The sequence below is a fragment of the Mesoplodon mirus genome (genome assembly GCF_964341445.2).
Source record: "Mesoplodon mirus genome assembly, chromosome: 3".
Classification (NCBI taxonomy): Eukaryota; Metazoa; Chordata; class Mammalia; order Artiodactyla; family Ziphiidae; genus Mesoplodon; species Mesoplodon mirus.
This window is the reverse complement of record NC_138978.1, coordinates 149,018,815-149,037,360: the sequence shown is the minus strand read 5'-3', so window position 1 is coordinate 149,037,360 and position 18,546 is coordinate 149,018,815. Positions and strand designations below refer to the sequence as shown.

At 39.2% G+C, this 18,546-nt stretch overlaps 1 protein-coding gene and 1 pseudogene across 6 annotated transcripts in view; both read left to right on the top strand.

Annotated features, from left to right (window-relative positions):
* LOC309801416 (C4b-binding protein alpha chain-like) overlaps positions 1 to 17,421 on the top strand; it is a 43,388-nt gene extending 25,967 nt beyond the window's left edge. For all 5 annotated transcript variants that reach the window (XM_082616260.1, XM_082616261.1, XM_082616259.1 and 2 more), the window contains exons 7-12: positions 4,117 to 4,299; positions 5,934 to 6,134; positions 7,237 to 7,425; positions 15,099 to 15,269; positions 16,285 to 16,460; positions 17,007 to 17,421. In XM_082616260.1, coding sequence (XP_082472386.1) covers positions 4,117 to 4,299; positions 5,934 to 6,134; positions 7,237 to 7,425; positions 15,099 to 15,269; positions 16,285 to 16,460; positions 17,007 to 17,213 — 1,127 coding nt within the window. In that variant the 3' untranslated portion in view covers positions 17,214 to 17,421. The remainder of the gene's footprint in view (positions 1 to 4,116; positions 4,300 to 5,933; positions 6,135 to 7,236; positions 7,426 to 15,098; positions 15,270 to 16,284; positions 16,461 to 17,006) is intronic.
* On the top strand, positions 8,080 to 15,086 carry LOC309801056 (nicotinamide/nicotinic acid mononucleotide adenylyltransferase 1-like; annotated as a pseudogene). Its single transcript has 2 exons — positions 8,080 to 8,085; positions 8,484 to 15,086. The product of its transcript is annotated as a nicotinamide/nicotinic acid mononucleotide adenylyltransferase 1-like (transcript).
* Positions 17,422 to 18,546: the final 1,125 nt, after the last annotated feature.

Sequence of the window (18,546 nt, the reverse complement as noted above, 5' to 3'; positions counted from 1 at the left end):
TCCTACTAATTTTAGGGTTTGTTTTTTCTTCTAATTCTTTTGGGTCTTTTAGGTGTAAAGTTTGATCATTTATTTCAGATTATTCTTGTTTCTTTCTTTCTTTTTTTTTTTTTTTTTTTTTTGCGGTACGCGCGCCTCTCACTGTTGTGGCCTCTCCCGTTGCGGAGCACAAACTCCAGACGCGCAGGCTCAGCGGCCATGGCTCATGGGCTTAGCCGCTCTGCGGCATGTGGGATCTTCCCGGACTGGGGCACAAACCCGTGTCCCCTGCATTGGCAGGCGTACTCTCAACCACTGAGCCACCAGGGAAGCCCCTATTCTTGTTTCTTGATGTAGACCTATATTGCTATGAACTTCCCTCTTATAACTGCTTTTGCTGCAACCCATAGATTTTGGAAAGTTGTGTTTCTATTTTTATTTCTCTCAATGTATTTTTTGATTTTCTTTTTGCTTTCTTCATTGACTGATTGGTTGTTTAGTATCAGGTTGTTTAGCCTCCACATGTTTATATTTTTCCATTTTTCTTCTTATAATTGACTGCTAATTTCATATCATTGTGCTTGGAAAAGAGAACTCAATCTTCTTAAATTTATGGAAACTTGCATTGTGGCCAAATATGTGATCTATTCTGGAGAATGTTCTATATGCACTTGAGAATGTGTATTCTGCAGTTTTTAGATAGAATGTTTTGTATATATCTATTAAAACTATCTGATCTAATATATCATTTAAGGTCAATATTTCCTTATTAATGTTCTGTCTTGATGGTCTATCCATTGATGCAAGTGGGAGATTAAAATCCCCCACTGTTATTGTGTTACTGTCAATTTCTCCCTTTGTGCTTGTGAACATTTGTTTAATATATTGTATTTAGGTGTTTCTATGTTGGGTGCATTGATATCTCTAAATGTTTTATCCTCTTCTTAGATTGACCCTTTATTATTAAGTAATGTCCTTCTTTGTCTTTTGTTATATTATTTGTTTTAAAGTCTCTTTGTTCTGATATGAGTATTGCTATCCCAGCTTTCCTCTTGTTTTCATTTGCATGGAGTATCTTTTTCCATCCCTTCACCTTCAGTCTGTGTATGTTTAGCTCTAGAGTGAAACTATTTTAGGCAGTATATAAAAGGGCCTTTTAAAATTTTTTTATCCATTCAGCCACCTATGTCTTTTAATTGGTCCATTTAGTCCATTTACATTTAAAGTGATTATTGATATGAATGTACTTGCTGCTATTTTGTTAATTGTTTTCTGTTTTGTTTTGGGTTTTTTGGTAGTTCTTTTTTGTTCCTTTCTTCTTGTCTTAGTCTTTTCCCTTGTGGTTTGATGATTTTCTCTAGTGTTACGTGTTTGGGTTCCTTTCTCTTTAATTTTTGCATAACTATTGTAGGTTTCTGGTTTGTTGTTACCATGATGTCTATATATATATATATATATATATATAAAATAAACTGATATATATCTGTTTATTTTAAATTGACAGTCACTTAAGTTCAAATGAATTCTAAGAGCACTACATTGTTACTGCCCCCCCATTCTACATTTTTCACATTAGAGTTTACAACTTTTTATTTTGTTTATCCCTTAAACTACTTATTATAGTTATAGTTGATTTTGCTACGTTTGTCTTTTACCTTTTATACTACTATTTTAAGTGGCAGATCCACTGCCTTTACTATATATTTGTCTTTACCAGTGAGATTTTTTTCTTTCATATATTTTCTTATTTCTAGTTACGACCTTTTCTTTTCTACTTACAAAAGACCCTTTAACATTTCTTGTAAGGCTGGTTTAGTGGTGATGAACTCCTCTTGTTTTTACTTGTCTGTAAAACTCTTTATCTCTCCTTCAATTGTGAACGATTCCCTTGCTGGGTAAAGTATTCTTGGTTGTAAGTTTTTTTCCTTTCAGCACCTTAAATACATCTTGCCACTCCCTTCTGGCCTGCAGAATTTCTGCTAAAAAATTATCTGGTAAACTTATGAGGGGTTCTCTTGTACATGACACGTTGTTTTTCTCTTGCTGTCTTTAAAATTCTCTATCTTTAACTTTTGCCACTTTAATTATGATAATGTCTTGGTGTGGATCTCTTTTGGTTTATCTTGCTTGGGGCTCTATGTACTTCCTGGACCTGGATATCTGTTTCCTTCCCCAGGTTAGAGAAATTTTTAGCCACTATTTCTTCAAACAAATTTTCTCTCCCTTTATCTTCTCTATTCTCCATTAATGAAAATGTTAGTTTCCTTGATGTTACGCTAGATGCATCTTAAACTAGCCTCATTAATTATTTTTTTCTTTTTGTTGTTCTGATTGGGTGATTTCTACTATTCTGTCTTTCAGATCACTTATCCATCCTTCTGTACCACCTAACCTGCTATTGATTCCTTCTAGTGTATTTTATTTTATTCATTGTACTCTTCAGCTCTAATTGGTTCTTTTTAATATTTTTTAACTCTGTGTTAAAGTTCTCTCTGTGTTCCTTCACTCTTCTCCTGAGTTCAGTGAGCATCTTTATAATCATTATTTTTTACTCTTTATTGGGTAAATTACTTATCTCTGTTTCACTAGGGTTTTTAAAAATAGGGTTTTATTTTATTCCTTCACTGGGAACATATTCCTCTGTCTCTTCATTTTGTTTGACCTTCCTTGTTTGTGTCTATGAATTAGGCAAAACAGAATGAGCATGGGCTGGGGGACCCTGGCACTCACTGCATTGGGTCTGCCTTTGTGCTACAGTTGGGGCTGGAATGGGTGCATGTGGGAGGGGGTCCCAGGGTGCTCTGCCCAAGAACCATCCTGGGGGGATGGCTGGAGCTGGAATGGGTATGGGCTTGGGGTAAGCGTGTCCCAGCAGCAAAGTAAAAGTTGATTCTCATTCATATTGAGTTTGCTGCATGTCCAGGAAACTCTCTAGGGCAGCTATAGTTTAGGTGTTAGTTTAGCAACCATCTCAGCAATCCAGATTGCTTCAATCTTATGATATCAAAATGTGCTTTCACAATCTCTTTAGTAGAGGAAGAGAGAAAATCAAATTGTCCCCTGGCTTTAAGAGCTTTTTTCCTGGAAATGACCACATATCATTCTGCATTTCAGCCTTTTGTCCAAAACTAATAATGTGTAGATGCTACTCATCCTAAGGGAACTGAGGAATATCACCTTTTGTCTGTGCAGGAAGCAGAACTGGAAATACTGGTTAGCACTTTTCATGTCAACCACGTATGCCTACAGAGCAAGGAAAACCTATTAAACACTGGAAGTTCAACAGGACAAAGCAAACAGTAATTGAGCAAGAAGAAATATTGTGGCATTGCTAGTTTGCTAATCTAAGGCATCTTCCTTTGCTACTAAGCACCCACACAGTATTACTTACTATTCTGACTCAGCACAGGACACAGTCAAATTGGGGATAAGCAAGCATGATACTGCAAACTGTTTAAAATGCCTGAAGAATTCTCATGAGTTCAGAATGAAGGTGAAGGGCAGGCATTGAAAGGCTTTAACCAAAATGTGCTGAATGTTAGAAAGATAACTCTGGCTGCAGAATGGACAAAAATTTGAATTGGGACAAAACTTAACCTATAGGTACCTGTTGCAAATATCTTGCTAAGTAGTGAAGCTCCTTCAACTGTTGCCATGGCAGTGGGCCTGGAGAGAAATTGAGGAATCCTAGAGGAATTAAAGTGGCAGGACTGACAGGACTTGATGACTGACTGCTGTGGGGTAGGAGGCAGGGGCAATTTGTTCTTTGCTTGTGATGGTACAGCTCTCTGATGCCCTGGCTACCTCTGCATCATGACTATCACATCATTACCACTGACAACTGACCCACCATCAAAATCATCCAGGAGAGCAGGTCATTCTAGGAAGAGGTTTTGAGGACCTCAAGATATGTTTTTTTCCTGGATTATATATGGCTAGTTTTTCCTAGGAAAGTGAAGAAGTTAGAGTTATCCACAATCATCTCACAATAGAACCTACATGATAGGATCTCATTTTACTTAGGCTTTTAAAAGTTGAAAAAAAACCCATATATATATATATATATATATATATATATATATATACACACACACACACACATATATAACCCATTTGTCTTTTCTTTTGAGTTTTTAGAAATCATTTGTCCTCAGCCAGTGGTTAAAGATGGAAAAATAATCTCTGGATTTGGACCCATCTATACTTATAAACAGTCTATTGTATTTGACTGTGATAAAGGTTATCGTCTCAAGGGCAACAACTTAATCCATTGTGGAGCTGATAACAGCTGGCATCCTCCTCCTCCCATTTGTGAACTCAGTAAGTATGGGCCATGAAAGAGTTTCAATGTCTGGCATCTAAAGATATCCAGAAATATTGATGGGAACATACTTATATGCCTAAGCCCATTTGAATCACAGTAAAAATTTAAATTTAGATCAATCCCTCTATTTTTTTCTTGTTGGAAAAAAGAATGATTACAGTACACTGTGCAAGGCCATATAAGATCACAAAAGGCTGCCACATGCAGTTGTGCACACTACAACCCTAAAGAGAGATGTAGCATTGTAGACATTGTGGATTAGTATGTTTATTTCAATAATTTTCTTGCAGTTGATAGAAAATTGCTTTGTTCTAGCAAAAATCATTATATTATGGTGATTGTTTTAAAAGATATACAGTAAAGTGTCCTGAGGGAAAAATGCCTTTTTCTAACTTGCACAAAAGTATTGTATGGACTAACTATGATTCTCAAACTCTGAAATTATAAACTCATGTGGATCACTAAAAATTATCTTTTTTTAAAATTAATTTTTATTGGAGTACAGTTGCTTTACAGTATTGTGTTAGTTTCTACTGCAGAGCAAAATGAATTAGCCATACATGTATATATATCCTCTCCCTTTTGGACTTCCCTTCCATTCAGGTCACCACAGTGCATTAAGTAGAGTTCCCTGTTAAAAATTATCTTAATAATAACAGTGATAACTTGGTGCTAGTCTAAGTACATAACAAGAATTAATTCAATGAATTCTGTCCAGAATTGTGGGCACTATTATTATCCTCATTTTAAGGAGGAGAAATCCATTCACAGAGGTTATTTGAAATGTCCAGAATAGGCAAATCCATTGAGAGAGAAAGAATTTTAGTGGTTTCCAGGGCCTGGGAGGAGGCAAGACTAGGAGGTGACTCCTAATGAGTACACAGTTTCTTTTTGGGTTGACAAAAATAGCCTAAAATTGGATAGGGGTGATGGTTGCACAACTCTGTGGATATAGTAAAAACCATTGGATAGTGTATTTTAAATGGGTGAATTTTATGTTATGTGACTTGTGTCTTAATAAAACTTAAAAAAGACCCTTACCCTTGAAGATAAAAATAAACATCCAACTTGACAGATGTTTCTATTACATTTCCATATTGTGAACCAGTAGCATCAGCAAAGAGTGAAAAGGACAAGTTACAAGGTTTAGGCTCAGAAGTCACTTCGTGCTTGGTTTGTTCTTGCCAAACCTTTAAATGATAAAGTTTCTGGTGTCATCTGGATAAGGGGAATGACTCTTGTTTATTTTCTCCTATCAGCCAGGAAACAAGAGAGTTAGATTTATTTGTCTGCAACATTTCTCCAGTCATATCCACCTAGCAAGCCCAATGCTTCAATTCAGATACTAAACTTTCTTAAGTAAAATGAAGAGGAAGAAGAATTCATATTTTGAATAGTTGGCACAACACACAGAAACCACTTGTTAGTGCCTTTAGTAAGAACCTCTCTGGTGCCTTGCACATTTGGGTACATGTCCATGTGTGTTTTCTGGTGTGGCTGATTCATCAGCTATGGCAGGCTGGTTCCTGGCTGAATGAGCACATGACACCCTTTGATAGGACAGGCTCATTGATCACTGTTGCATCCCTAGTAACAGTGTCCTTTTCCTTTATTCTTCCTTTATGGGCAGATGGCTGTGCTGGCTTACCATACATCCCCCATGCCGTCTGGGGAAAATATGGCTACCTGAAGCCAACAGAAGAGGAAGTGTATGATATTGGGACTGCAGTGAGGTACTTCTGCCTTTCTGGCTATAAACCCAAGGCAGATGGGCCCATGACTGTGACTTGTCAGAGAAATTTGGAGTGGACCCCATACATACAATGTGAGAGTGAGTTTCTTTTTTTTAAATCTTTTTGTATATTAAATATCCAGTATGTGCTAGGATTTTCCATCTTAAATGAATATAATTTTTTTCCTCAACATAAATTTAGAATTATACTAATTGAACACAATAGTGAACAATTATTGCCAGAAAGGACCATAAAGGTTTTGGAGCTTGAGGAGCTGAGAAATTATAATCTTATCCTGGTTCAGAATCAAATGAGACAAAACACAGAAGTCAAACGTTATGAAGATTAAGTATGAGCTTCATTACTGGTAAAGGTAGAATGGAGAATACGGCTCCACCACCGCCCAAGTCAGACCTACGTCACAGCCCTTTCCTCCCCAATGTAGACTATGGGGCGCTTGACAGAAGGAAAGTCTGTGAAACAGTCATGAACTCAAGCAGCTGCAAGGTGACTTGTGTCTCATGTCTCTTGAGCTATGAGACTGTGGGCTGAAAGACCTGCCTCTAGAAGACAGACTCTGACCCCTGACCCAGTGCTTTTGCCTCAGTAGGATAGGAAGGAGACTTTCTCTAGTCTCACTTGGGAGTAAGTGAGGGGCTGAAAGATATATGGATGCAATTTTATGGGCCTCAATGGAATTGACAACATGCATTTTTCTACACATCTATCAGACTCTTGCCATTTTAGAGGTAAAGACACTGAGGCCCAGGATACAGGGAACTTTATTCTGTAGATTGGAATTTGAAAAATATGTGAAATGCACAAATAATGAAAAATAGTAATCCACTTATTGAAAGATTAGTCATTTCACATTAGGACTTAAAGTTCTATTGCAGTCATTCAGACTCATTTTGAGGACATAGAATGAAAGATTTCTATCACTAAATTAAAATATATTTAGTAAAAATTTAGTAAAAATTATTGCCACCACTTAAATAACAAAGTATTGGAAACAACTGAATTGGAAACAAATGAGTTGGAGTACTTTAGCAAATCAGGGCCAGGGAGAGCAGACTTAAAGTGCCTCTGCTTTCCCAATCTCTCTTCAGTGGTGAGATCTTCTAAAGGTAGAAATTAGACTTTTAGCCATAGGAGCCTCCTCTTGGTGATTTTACTAGCCATTAGCCTTCTTTTTTTTAGAGGTTTGTTGCCCAACACCAGAACTGAACAATGGCAGAATCACTCAACCGAGAAAAAGCGGCATTGACAATAGCTGTACCTATTTCTATGGAGATGAGGTTTCATATACATGTCATAATAAATATACATCTCAGGCTAGATGCACAGCAGCTGGCACGTGGAGTCCCAAAACACCAGAATGTTACCCAGGTAAGAGCTTATGGAAGCATGTTATTTTAGAAGTTTTTCACATCAAAATGATGGAGATTGTTATTTTTTAATTAAAGTGTAGTTGTTATTTTTTAATTAAAGTGTAGTTGATGTACAATATTATATAAGTCAGGCATACAGCATAGTGATTCACAATGTTGGAAGGTTATGTTCCACTTATAAAAATTGGCTATATTCCCTGTGTTGTACTATATATCCTTGTAGCTTATTTATTTTATACATAGTAGTTTGTACCTTTTAATCCCCTACCCCTATCTTGCCCCTCCTAACTTCCTTCCCCCCACTGATAACCACTAGTTTGTTCTCTATATTTGTGAATCTGTTTGTTTTGTTATATTCATTCATTTTATTTTTTAGATTCCACATATAAGTGATAACATAGAGTATTTGTCTTTCTCTGTTTGACTTATTTCACTAAGCATACTACTCTCCAGGTCCATCCAGGTTGTTGCAAATGGCAAAACCTCATTCCTTTTTATGCCTGATTAATATTCATATATATATATATATATATATATATATATATATATATATATATATATATATATATAACATAGATATAGATACACATCTTTTTCCACTCATCTGTTGATTGACACTTAGGTTGCTTCCGTATCTTGGCTACTGTAAATAATGCTGGTATGAACATTCAAAATGATGGAGATTATTAAGGGAAGGTTTCAAATTAGGTAAAAGAGACATGGGCTGGTTGGTCCTGAGGACATGGTAAGCCCTCACCTGGAGCCCCTGAGAAACTGGTCTCTAGGAGAATCAGCCCAGGACGCTTTTTTGTGTCAAGCATACGGGTTCCAAGATGGTTGAGTCTGTGAGGGTCAAATACAACAGTCCCTGAGGCAAGGTCATATTCAAGTGTGGAGCAGAAAGTTTTCATTCTTTCAGTCTCTCTGTGAAATGAAAAAAACTTCAGTAAATTTGCCTCTAGCCTTGGGAACAGAGTTACAGTTCAGATGTGAAACCACTGCTACAGCCCAGCTTAGAGAAGACTGTTGACAAACAAGTTGGAATGGTTCCAATAGCCTACCTTGCAAAACGCCTCAGATTTGCAGAATTTCCTTTGTAAAAACAAGGAAGGTGTCGGAGCTTTCCTTTTAGATCAACAACTTCAAACTCTTAGCGTGGAATATTCAGAGAAGACAGAAGTGGTTCTCCTTGCTTGTGGTTTTTTAATCCTATAATCAACATGCACTTCGGGTTGTTTGAGCTGGCCAAGGACTGCATGAATGGAAGAGGAAAATTAGAATTGTCAAAGGCATAATTTCTTCTATTGGTGATACATATAAGAAGAAAAGACTCATCTCTCCCCATCACTGAGTTATGCCAGAACTTGCCACTAAGAACTCAAAATGGGTGAAAGGTGATACATGGAAAAGTCTTCAGAACTATTGGATAGACTGCTAAGGTGCTAAGACACCATCAAGAGACCCTGGCAGCTAGTAGCTGTGATCAACAGCAGGACTCACCTATGCTGGAAAGGCCTGGATAGAAGAGGAAGTGGACTGAACAAAGACAAGATTTTAGTAAAAAAAAAAAAAAAAAAAAAAAATCCTTAGAGCCAGAAACAAATGTTGTGCCCAAGGTAAAGTTGCTATGTGGGGCAGATTTATTGGAGTCCTTTGGTGTTGCCAATCTGTGGAAGAGTGAGGATATCACCAAAGTTGCAGGAGACTACAGGCTCATATATATTACTTGGGCTGGAAAAGATGTTCAGAAATTCATCGATGAATCTCATGTGATATGGAAGCATCAGAACAACAAGATCTGGCCAGCCCTTCACTGCTTGGTACCAGAGCATTTGCTATTTGATACCAGATCTTGTCCAAGAATATACTGAAAGCATAATTATGTAGCTCTGGGAGTGGAGAGGAATGTTGAGATTATCCTGGCTCATTTGCATGAAAGCACTGCAGAAGTTAACTCATAAGAAATTCTACAGCATGATATCTTGGACTTCCCTTTTAGGAATTTGAAACACCCTGGTTAGTAACTAGGGAAAGGAATTGTGATCCCTTTTCATAAATAAAAGCTTAACAGTTTGGTAAGAAACAGTGGTAAATTAAAATCAGGTTTATCTTTTTATCAGAAGTTGCCAAGATGTATGGTTTCAATATGGTCTTTTGTTTGTTTTTTAAGAATGTACAAATCCCTTTATCTGTAAAACAAGAGGCTAGCAGCACTAAAACCAGAAGACCATTCAATCAAACTAACTACAAAAGTAAGTCAAAAAGGACATCTTGGCTTTACTACATAAGAGAAGCAAAGTGTGAAAAGCAAGAGTTCATTTAAAATCCTAACTTTAGTCATGAAGAGAACTAACAGTTTATGCATGCCTATTTCTGGGCAGTCTTCATCCAGAGTGGCTAAAGAAGTAATTATTATAGTAGTGATCTTGCAAACTGCACCACTGATTAGTCATCTCTTCTCCAGCTATGGAAAAAACAGGATGTGAATGTGCCTGGCAGAAACCTTATGCCAATAATTCGTTCTTTCTGGCATATATCTCAAGACAAATTAAGCTTTGCCAAGACACACTGCAGACACACTGGAGCATCACCTTTGGATGCAGGGAGACGGGTCCAAGCCCTTGAATGCTTAGAAAGGTACCCAGGTGTTTCTGATGCCCAGCAGAAGCAGTGAGCCTCTGCCTTACTCTGTATAACAATATACATTCTCTTAACATCCCATTGTGGCTCATGTTCTAGCCCTGGCCATCTGTCATCTTTTTATCTTCAGGAACAGCTTCAGAGATGACATCATGCTACCTGGAGCAGAGAATGAGAGATCTCATTCAAGAATTTTATGAAGTATGAATGCTCTTAGCCTTTACTGATAGCTTAATAATCATTAAAAATGCCACACTGGGTCAGCCTAGCAGTTTCTTCAGCTCAGGTTTTTTGGCACTGATGAATGGATTGTGGAAGAACTCTGTGATCTCATTCTAAAACTCTGAGTTCTTATAAAGCCCACTGTTTCTATCCCAACCCACTGTAAATCTGCCATTTGTGAATTTAAGCAGAAAAAGGGTCTGTTTTCTTATACTTTTCTCTCCTTGTTCTTTTGTACAGACTTTCACAAAGTAGAATTCTCAAATAATAATTAAATTCACAGCTTCATGTTAAAAACACAAGCTTGCTATATGGTTTGCTACTGATTAAAATTTTGTGAAAGTTTTATCAATGGGTAAAGCAAAAAGACCAGAAATAGCTTTTTATAGACCAGTTTTATAGTTCATGAAAATCATTCTGTGATAGAAATAGGACTATGGTTAAATTTCTAATGAAAATAGAATAATTTCCCTTTTTGCAATTTGTATTTCATATCTACACCATTCTAGTTGAAGGACTTATAACTCTGCATGATGCCGAAAGCTCAGCCTCTGTGTACCAGTGTCAAATAGAATCTTGGAGAAAAGAATAGCTTTATTGCTTTGCCAGGCAAAGGGGGGCACAGCAGACTCGTACCTCTCAAAATTGTGTGTCCCAACCCAGGAGGATTTGATGAGGAGTTTTATAGCAATGGTTCAAGGGTGGGTTTGCTGATAAAATTAGGGTGTGTGCAGGGCCTCCACTCCTCTAATCTGGTCTCAGGTAATCTTGATGAGTTTCTCAGGTTCCTTTAATGTAGCCTCAGGTGGTCTTTCTCTGGTATTAAGAATGCTGACATCTTAAAGAGTTTAAGGACATTGTTATGTGCATGCCATGAGGCAGACCAGGACCCTGAGGAAGGCTGCCACTCCCTTGTCTTTGCATCCCTTCCCTTCTCGGATTAGCACCTGTTCGAATCTGCCCTTTGGAACTCAGGGAAGGTCATGGAGATTGAAGGTCTGTTCCCTACAAGAAATGGGGTACAGAAAGGCTTCTATACCCAGGAGCCCTACAGGGTCCTGCTCAATTTCATGCAGAAGAAAAAAAAAACTTATAACTGTGCAGTCGTATAGTCAGATCTGAATCCACAGTGTTTTGTTTGTTTGTTTGTTTTTGCGGTATGCGGGCCTCTCACCGCTGCGGCCTCTCCCGTTGCGGAGCACAGGCTCCGGACGCGCAGGCCCAGCGGCCACGGCCCAGGGGCCCAGCCGCTCCGCGGCATGTGGGATCTTCCCTGAACGGGGCACAAACCTGTGTTCCCTGCATCGGCAGGCAGACCCCCAACCACTGCGCCACCAGGGAAGCCCTGAATCCACAGTTTTAAAAAGGGGAATGTTAAATAAAGCTGGTGCAAATTCTATAGCTCTTGACATATTCTCACTAAAGCCAATTGCTGACTTCTTAAAGACAGGGAGAGGGTGAAAAGCCCGGCACCCAGTAGGTTTCAGTCTCTATCTGCTAAATGAATGAAAGGATAGAAAATCAGATCTTAGAGATGAGTGTCATTCTTCCCATAGCTTTTTGGAGGTTAAGAGTTGGAGCAGTACTAAAGAACAATCTAGAAGCAGATGAAATGATCAAATTTAAGTTTGATTCCTTCTCTTGGAAATCTACTCTTAGTTCATCTGAAGTGTGTGTGAACTGCAGAAAGGCTCCAATGCTAGAATCTCTTATTCTGCCTTTTTACCTAGAAGTTCCTATACCCTGATCAGCTGTGAGTATATTGATCTCGGAACCCACTGGTTGAGGCATGTGGGCACCCTCCCAGGAAACCTGGTAATAGTGAAATGACCCTATTATTGTGCTGTTTATGGATCAACAATTTGAACATAGAACAAACTGCTTGGCTTTTGTCCCAGTATCAAGGGTGCTGCTAATACCACAGCGTAACAGGGTTTTGAGTATCCTTAAGGACGGGCTCCCTCTTTGGATAATGGAAATTAGAACAATGAACTTCACAGGGTGATAAATAGTAGTAACTGTTGTGACTTCCATTGAGAAAGAGGAAGTATGCCATTGTTTACTCCCTCCCATGCCTTTTTCATAATTTGCTTTTATAATGTAAATTTAGAATTTAGGAAATGTGTAAAGCTGGTGTTTTGTTTGATGCTGATGTTTTTTATGCGTTGTACTTTTTAACCCTTAACATTGTTTGTATACTTTGAACGCAACAAATGAACGTGCAGTCAAAGTCCTTTACTACAGCCTCATTCAGTTGGAAAAATGAAACAAAACAAACAAAAAAAACCCCACATTAGGTAAAAAAGTTCATATACCCTGAATGATTTTTAGTGTGGATAAGTTTGTTAAAAAATACTGCCCCCTCAGTCCAACTTTCTCTTTTTCCCCCACTGTTTGTTCCCATTCTTTTGAACTTCCTGGTTTCCTTCTTTTTTCTGAAGCAATGAAAATAGCCCACATCTAAAAGATAAGCTAGACAGTTCAATTATTACCTTTTATTTCTTTTTATTTATTTATTTATTTATTTAAATTCTTTTTTCTTCTCTTTCTTCTAGTCCATATGCCTTTACCTACAGTATAAAACCTGCCCACATCTAGTGAACCTGCCTTTCTGAGCTTACTTCTTTTCTTCCTTCTCTACCTTCCATATTCTGGAACATCATCATGCCATCTACTTCTTGCTTATTCAGTAGAATTAACATGATGCCATTGATGTTCTGTATCAATATGATATTCTGTGGATGTCCACATGGTCATGATATCTTCAGACTCTATTATGACAGGGACAGGTGAGTTATCATAGCCAAGGTCTTAAAATGCAGATATTTGATCTTGAACCTTCCATGTGTATGCAAACTGTTTGTGACCCTCTTTTCTGGGGTGGAAAAGAAGGCCTCTGCTGAATCAGTGGCCTCACGTACTCGAAGACATATTAATCTGCTCTAGCAAAGATACCACATCTGGTACAGTGGCTGCAATAGGGGCTAAAATGCTGTTGGGTTTTCAGTAGTCTACTGGAATTCTCCAGAATCCTGAGTTTTGTAGTAGACAGACTGGTGAAGTACATGGGGATATGATGACCCCTCCTGCATCTTTAGTTCTTTAAGAGTGGCACAAATTCCTCCTTCTTCCCTACCCTTTGGTACATGATATTTTAAAAAACTTACCTTCTTTGCCTCCAGGGGGAAGGTATAAGTAGTATCAATGTCTTGTCCTTGGCCTTCTTGGATTAGACAGCTCTAACCCCATAGGCCAAGGATCAATGTGGAGGTTGTACCAATGACCCATTTTGCCTATCCTGTTTATACTTTCAAAGATAATGGAAAAGGCCACCAAATGGCTTAATAGGGGGGCCATGATGTTTCCAGGTATCCATGTCAACACAAGCTCTATGTTCAATAATCCTTGGATTACTGTGCACATCTCACCTGTGCACAGTTACCTATGTAAATAGACATAGGTCCTCTTAGAAGACTGGGGCACTCATTACTGTGTATACTTCCCAAGGTGTTGTAGTATCTTTACTTCTGGAAACTGTCTTTTTTCTTTAGTCGATGATCTCCAGACCTGACAACTGGCACAGGTCCAGAAACTGAACAAGGGATTGTAACTTTTTATTGAACCAAATGCCAACAGCCTCCTGATCATCCATCCTTAATTTCTTTCGAGGGTACAAACTGAGTAGTATCTGGTTGGCTGCTCGTCTATTTTCACCCTTATGAATGCCATGTTCTATTAACCATATTCCTAACTCTTAGGCACCTCTGGTTGTCTCTCTAACTTGCCACTCATTATGATGATTACATTTACTTAGCTTCTGAAGCATATAAGCACCTCTCAGACTCCAATTGCTAAGAGTGAAACTTGTTCTTTAATGTTCTTCACATCATCAGCCCTGGCCTTTGATATGGGTGCTCTTCTTGTTAGGATATTCCTTCTGACCTTGGTACCTGTATCCTCCAGGCTTTCCCAGGGAACATAATCATTTGGTGGGGTTTCCAGCATGTGTGTGGTCCATCCACTCCAGCATGCTCTCTTTTCTGAGTCACTTAATCTCTCTTCCTACCACGTGCCATGGCAACTCCAGCATTTGAATCTCGTTGTCAGCATCATGTTTTCTATGCCTCAAGGAGGCATCTTAGGATAGTACCTGTAGATACTATAGCCTGTCCGTTTAATATTGTACCTGACTTTCCTGCTGGCCTGTTTGATTTAAATTTCTCATGCACTGTTTGTGGATCCTGACAGCGTTCCCTTTCAAAGAGGTACTCAGCACCATGCCACGTCTATTATTCCAACCTGCAAGCCACCTTTTTTATTCTTTCTATGGGCTCTTTTCTAAAACATTTTAGAAGACAGTAAGTATATTCTTGGGGGGTTGGGTGGACAGGTTTGATGGGAGCAATGAGTCAGAGATTATGGATTTGCTTCGCATCCGTACAGTCTCTCTCAGGTGTACATCTCTGCATTTAGCCTGAAATCAGTGGAGTGCGCCACTAGTACCGTGAGACTTCGGGCCGAATTCAGCCTTCATGCCAAAATGGCTCCTAAATAGTGTCAAGTTTAGTGAATTGTCAACAAAATGAAACAAACCTTAAGTGCTTGTCATTCCACTGGAGCCTTTCTAAGGTTCCCCAGCCTCAGGCCTACAGAAGGGCAGCATAGGTCCTGGGTTTGGCTCTGTGAGCAGATGGGCAGAGAAGAGAGAAGGACAGAGGGAAGCCTCCTACCAACCACACAGATTCTGGGAAGTGTTGATATAAGCATTCGACACGCTGACCCTCTTTGACTTTTATGTCTCCCATCCAGATTGCAATTCTCCTCCTGTCATTGCCCACGGACATCATAAACTAAATGTATTCTTTGGATTTAAAAGTGGTGCTGCTACCTACGAATGTGATGAAGGGTACACCCTGGTTGGAAGGAACAAACTCTCCTGCACTTCTTCAGGCTGGTCACCTGCAGCCCCTCAATGTAAAGGTAACTCCAGCTCCCTCTTCAGCTTTGTTGGGTGGGGCGGGGGGGGGCGGCTGTCCTGAAAGGCTTGAGAGCACGGTTTCTTCTCTGCCAGAGGCAGCAAAAAAAATATTTGATTCAATTTGATGTATTTAAAATACTTACTATATTCTGATGGTACCCAAAGCAGAAAGTACAGAGGGCACAACAGAAACATTAATCTCCCCTACTTCTTTCTCCCAGGTGCAAAATTCAGCCTCTGTGAGGCAGCCCCTATTCTTTGTTTCTTGTATACTTCCAGAAATATTCTACAGGTGGTACATCTTATCTGAGTGTAGTTGTGGCCCATAGCAAAATTGTCATGGAAAATTGGTCTAGCATGAATGTCGACTCCCATGGGATAATTGCAAGCATCGTGGTGAGGTCACAGGTATTTCCATCAGAGCCAGTGCAGGGCACCACCAGCCCAGGACGTAGGCATGTTGTGGGTGGGGGACTCCTAGTGTGCCAGCTGTGTGGGGGCAAGAGGGGTCAAGATCGGGTCTGATGGTTACATGCACACAAGTTTAATATCACTTTGTCATCAACAACTGCAGGGATTATTTGCCACCATTGTCTCCATTGCACACAGGAGGATAATAGGCGAGTTGGAAAATTTTGTATCCAGCATCTTACAAGGATCAAGATATGAGAGATAGTTGATTTGATAGATGAGGATTTGGGGTCACATGCCCTTTTTATATTCTGTCATGCTATTTAAAATTGTTATGTCCTTGGGCAAGTTACTTAACTTTTCTATATCTCACTTTCTCCTAGATAAAATAGTGAGACTTAAATAAGATAATCACATAAAGTACTAGCCCAAGTCTAATACGTAGCCAATGCTCAATAAGCATGTTAATGAAAATTATTTTTTTTCTCAAGATGAAAGAAAAGGTAAAACAATTAGCAGCACTTCAATATAGTTCATTCTTAGTACCGTAGACTCATATCTTTTTCTTAGATCTATAGATTGCTTAAAATTATGTTTCCATTTCAGCTTTGTGTCTGAAACCAGAGATAGAACATGAAAGGTTATCTGTGGATAAGGATAGATATGTTGAACCTGAAAATGTCACTGTCCAGTGTGACTCTGGCTATGGTTTGGTTGGTTCCCAAAGTATCACTTGTTCAGAAAACAGAACATGGTACCCGGAGGTGCCCAAGTGTGAGTGGGTAAGTGGCACAATTCAAGGAAGTTTACAACCTATCAAACCCTAAAATGGGTGTCTTCCTCAAGGCACTGTCCTGCCAGTAAAGGTGACATTTGACTTGTCAAGATTCATTCATGCAAAGGAACTCTCAATTTTGCCTTGAAGCCCTCTGGTCAGAAAAGAGTGGCAAGTTTTCCTGCTCTCACTTGAGAACAGGGAAAACGGAGCCCCTTTGGAGTGGAGGGTCTCAGATACCTGGGAGTACGGACTCCTTAACTTTACTTTTCTAGGGGATATGGTATACTGTTGTCCCATTTCTGAATGGTCAGCAGAAATAGTCTCTGTTCCCACAGAGGCTTTCTGGAAGGCTGTCTCAGAGCAGAGTTATAGTCCTCTGAGGAAGATGATGGTGGGGTCCAAGGTGTTTTCTTGTTTTCCTGCTCATCCACCAGTTCTGGGTGGGTCTTGGTCCTGAATCTGTAGTCCTGCCTTTGTCAGAATGAACTATGCCCCCTAACAATTGGAAGAGAAGCCTTTTAAGCACACTCATCACATATTTCTCCTTTAGGAGTACCCTGAAGGCTGTGAGCATGTGGTCAAAGGCAAGAAACTCATGCAGTGTCTCCCAACCCCAGAGGAGGTGAGATTGGCCCTGGAGGTGTATAAGCTGTACCTGGAGATTCAAAAACTGGAGCTTCAGAAAGATGAGGCAAAGCAAGCCACTCAGAGTGTTCACTGTAATGTTTCCCACGAAGAGGAGGAAAATGTGCCTTGATGCCTTAAATCCAATATGGATGACTTCAGTTAATCACCCTTACCATCTCTTTTACACCATCAATTGTGGTAATAATTATCTAGAAAGGATAATTGGTTAATATTTAGTGCTTTGAGACTGTAGAATTATTGATCATTTTCTGATTCATGTTTTTGCTTTTCTGGACACAGAGTACACATTTTATCAATTAAAAAATTTACATATCCAACAGTATTTTGTCTTCGTGGTCATTAGGACTCTGTGAAATGAGGTCTATGAAAAAACCCATACATAAAGTTGATATATTTATTTTACTGTAGGGACCTTGGGCATATGAACGTGGGTTCACACCAATACATTTCCCTGGATTGCCTTTACTCCACAGTTCACATGTACAAGTCACTCAGGTGTTCAGTATTTAGATTAAACATCAACACACCCCAAAAGGCTTGTCTGTTGTCCCCCATTTGAAGCAGTCACGCCCTTTTCTAAACCCCCATGCACTTGACCTCTGCCTCACTAATGCTCCCTTTTGGCTTTTGGCTTGTAAGAAGGGGATTCATGTCTGTGTCTGATCTCCTGATTCCATCCTCAGGAACAGACTCTGAAAGCCTGATGAGTGGAAGCCCACCCGGCAGCCACCTTTGTGCTCCTAAGTTCTTGTTCTGATATGGTCCTTATTTTCTTTAATAGAAAGTAAAATGGCTCAAGCAACTACCCCCCACATGAGGAGAAACCCCATATTAATCACATTTATGTCTTGGGGTGTTCGGAGACTTCCTCCAACACTTGCATCCTCTAAAATCTCTCTCTCATTCATATCTCAGTTCCTTTGGTTGTTCTATCTCCTTTATACACAGAACTCTATGGGGGAACAGTGACCTCTTTAGTTTAATTCCCCCAAATATACTCCAATGAGACAAGGGTGTGTAGCAGGCTTTCACTAAACCTTAGATAGGTTTGAATTGTTATAGTAACCTACTTAATATAGAAGGTATCTGTCCATGGTCTTTTTTTTTATTCACTATTTTTTAATTCCAATATTGTATTTCACTCTATGTATAATATGCTCATTCATCTTCATATAGAAATACTGCTAAATGAGTTACCATAACCATGGTCTTAAAAGCCATTTGTCTGGTCCTTTTACTCAGAATTTCTTTTGGTTGATGTTTATTTTGGGTTTCTCCTGAGACAAGTGGGGAACTACTTTCCTTGGGAGGTGCCCCAGAAAGCACTATGATTGAGTTGGGTGGTAAGATGGGGGAGTGAGGACAGCCTCAAGAGGTCATTGCTGTTGCAAGCAGAAGCTCAGTCATGCTGACTGCCTTCTGGGAGCATGGGGAACACAATT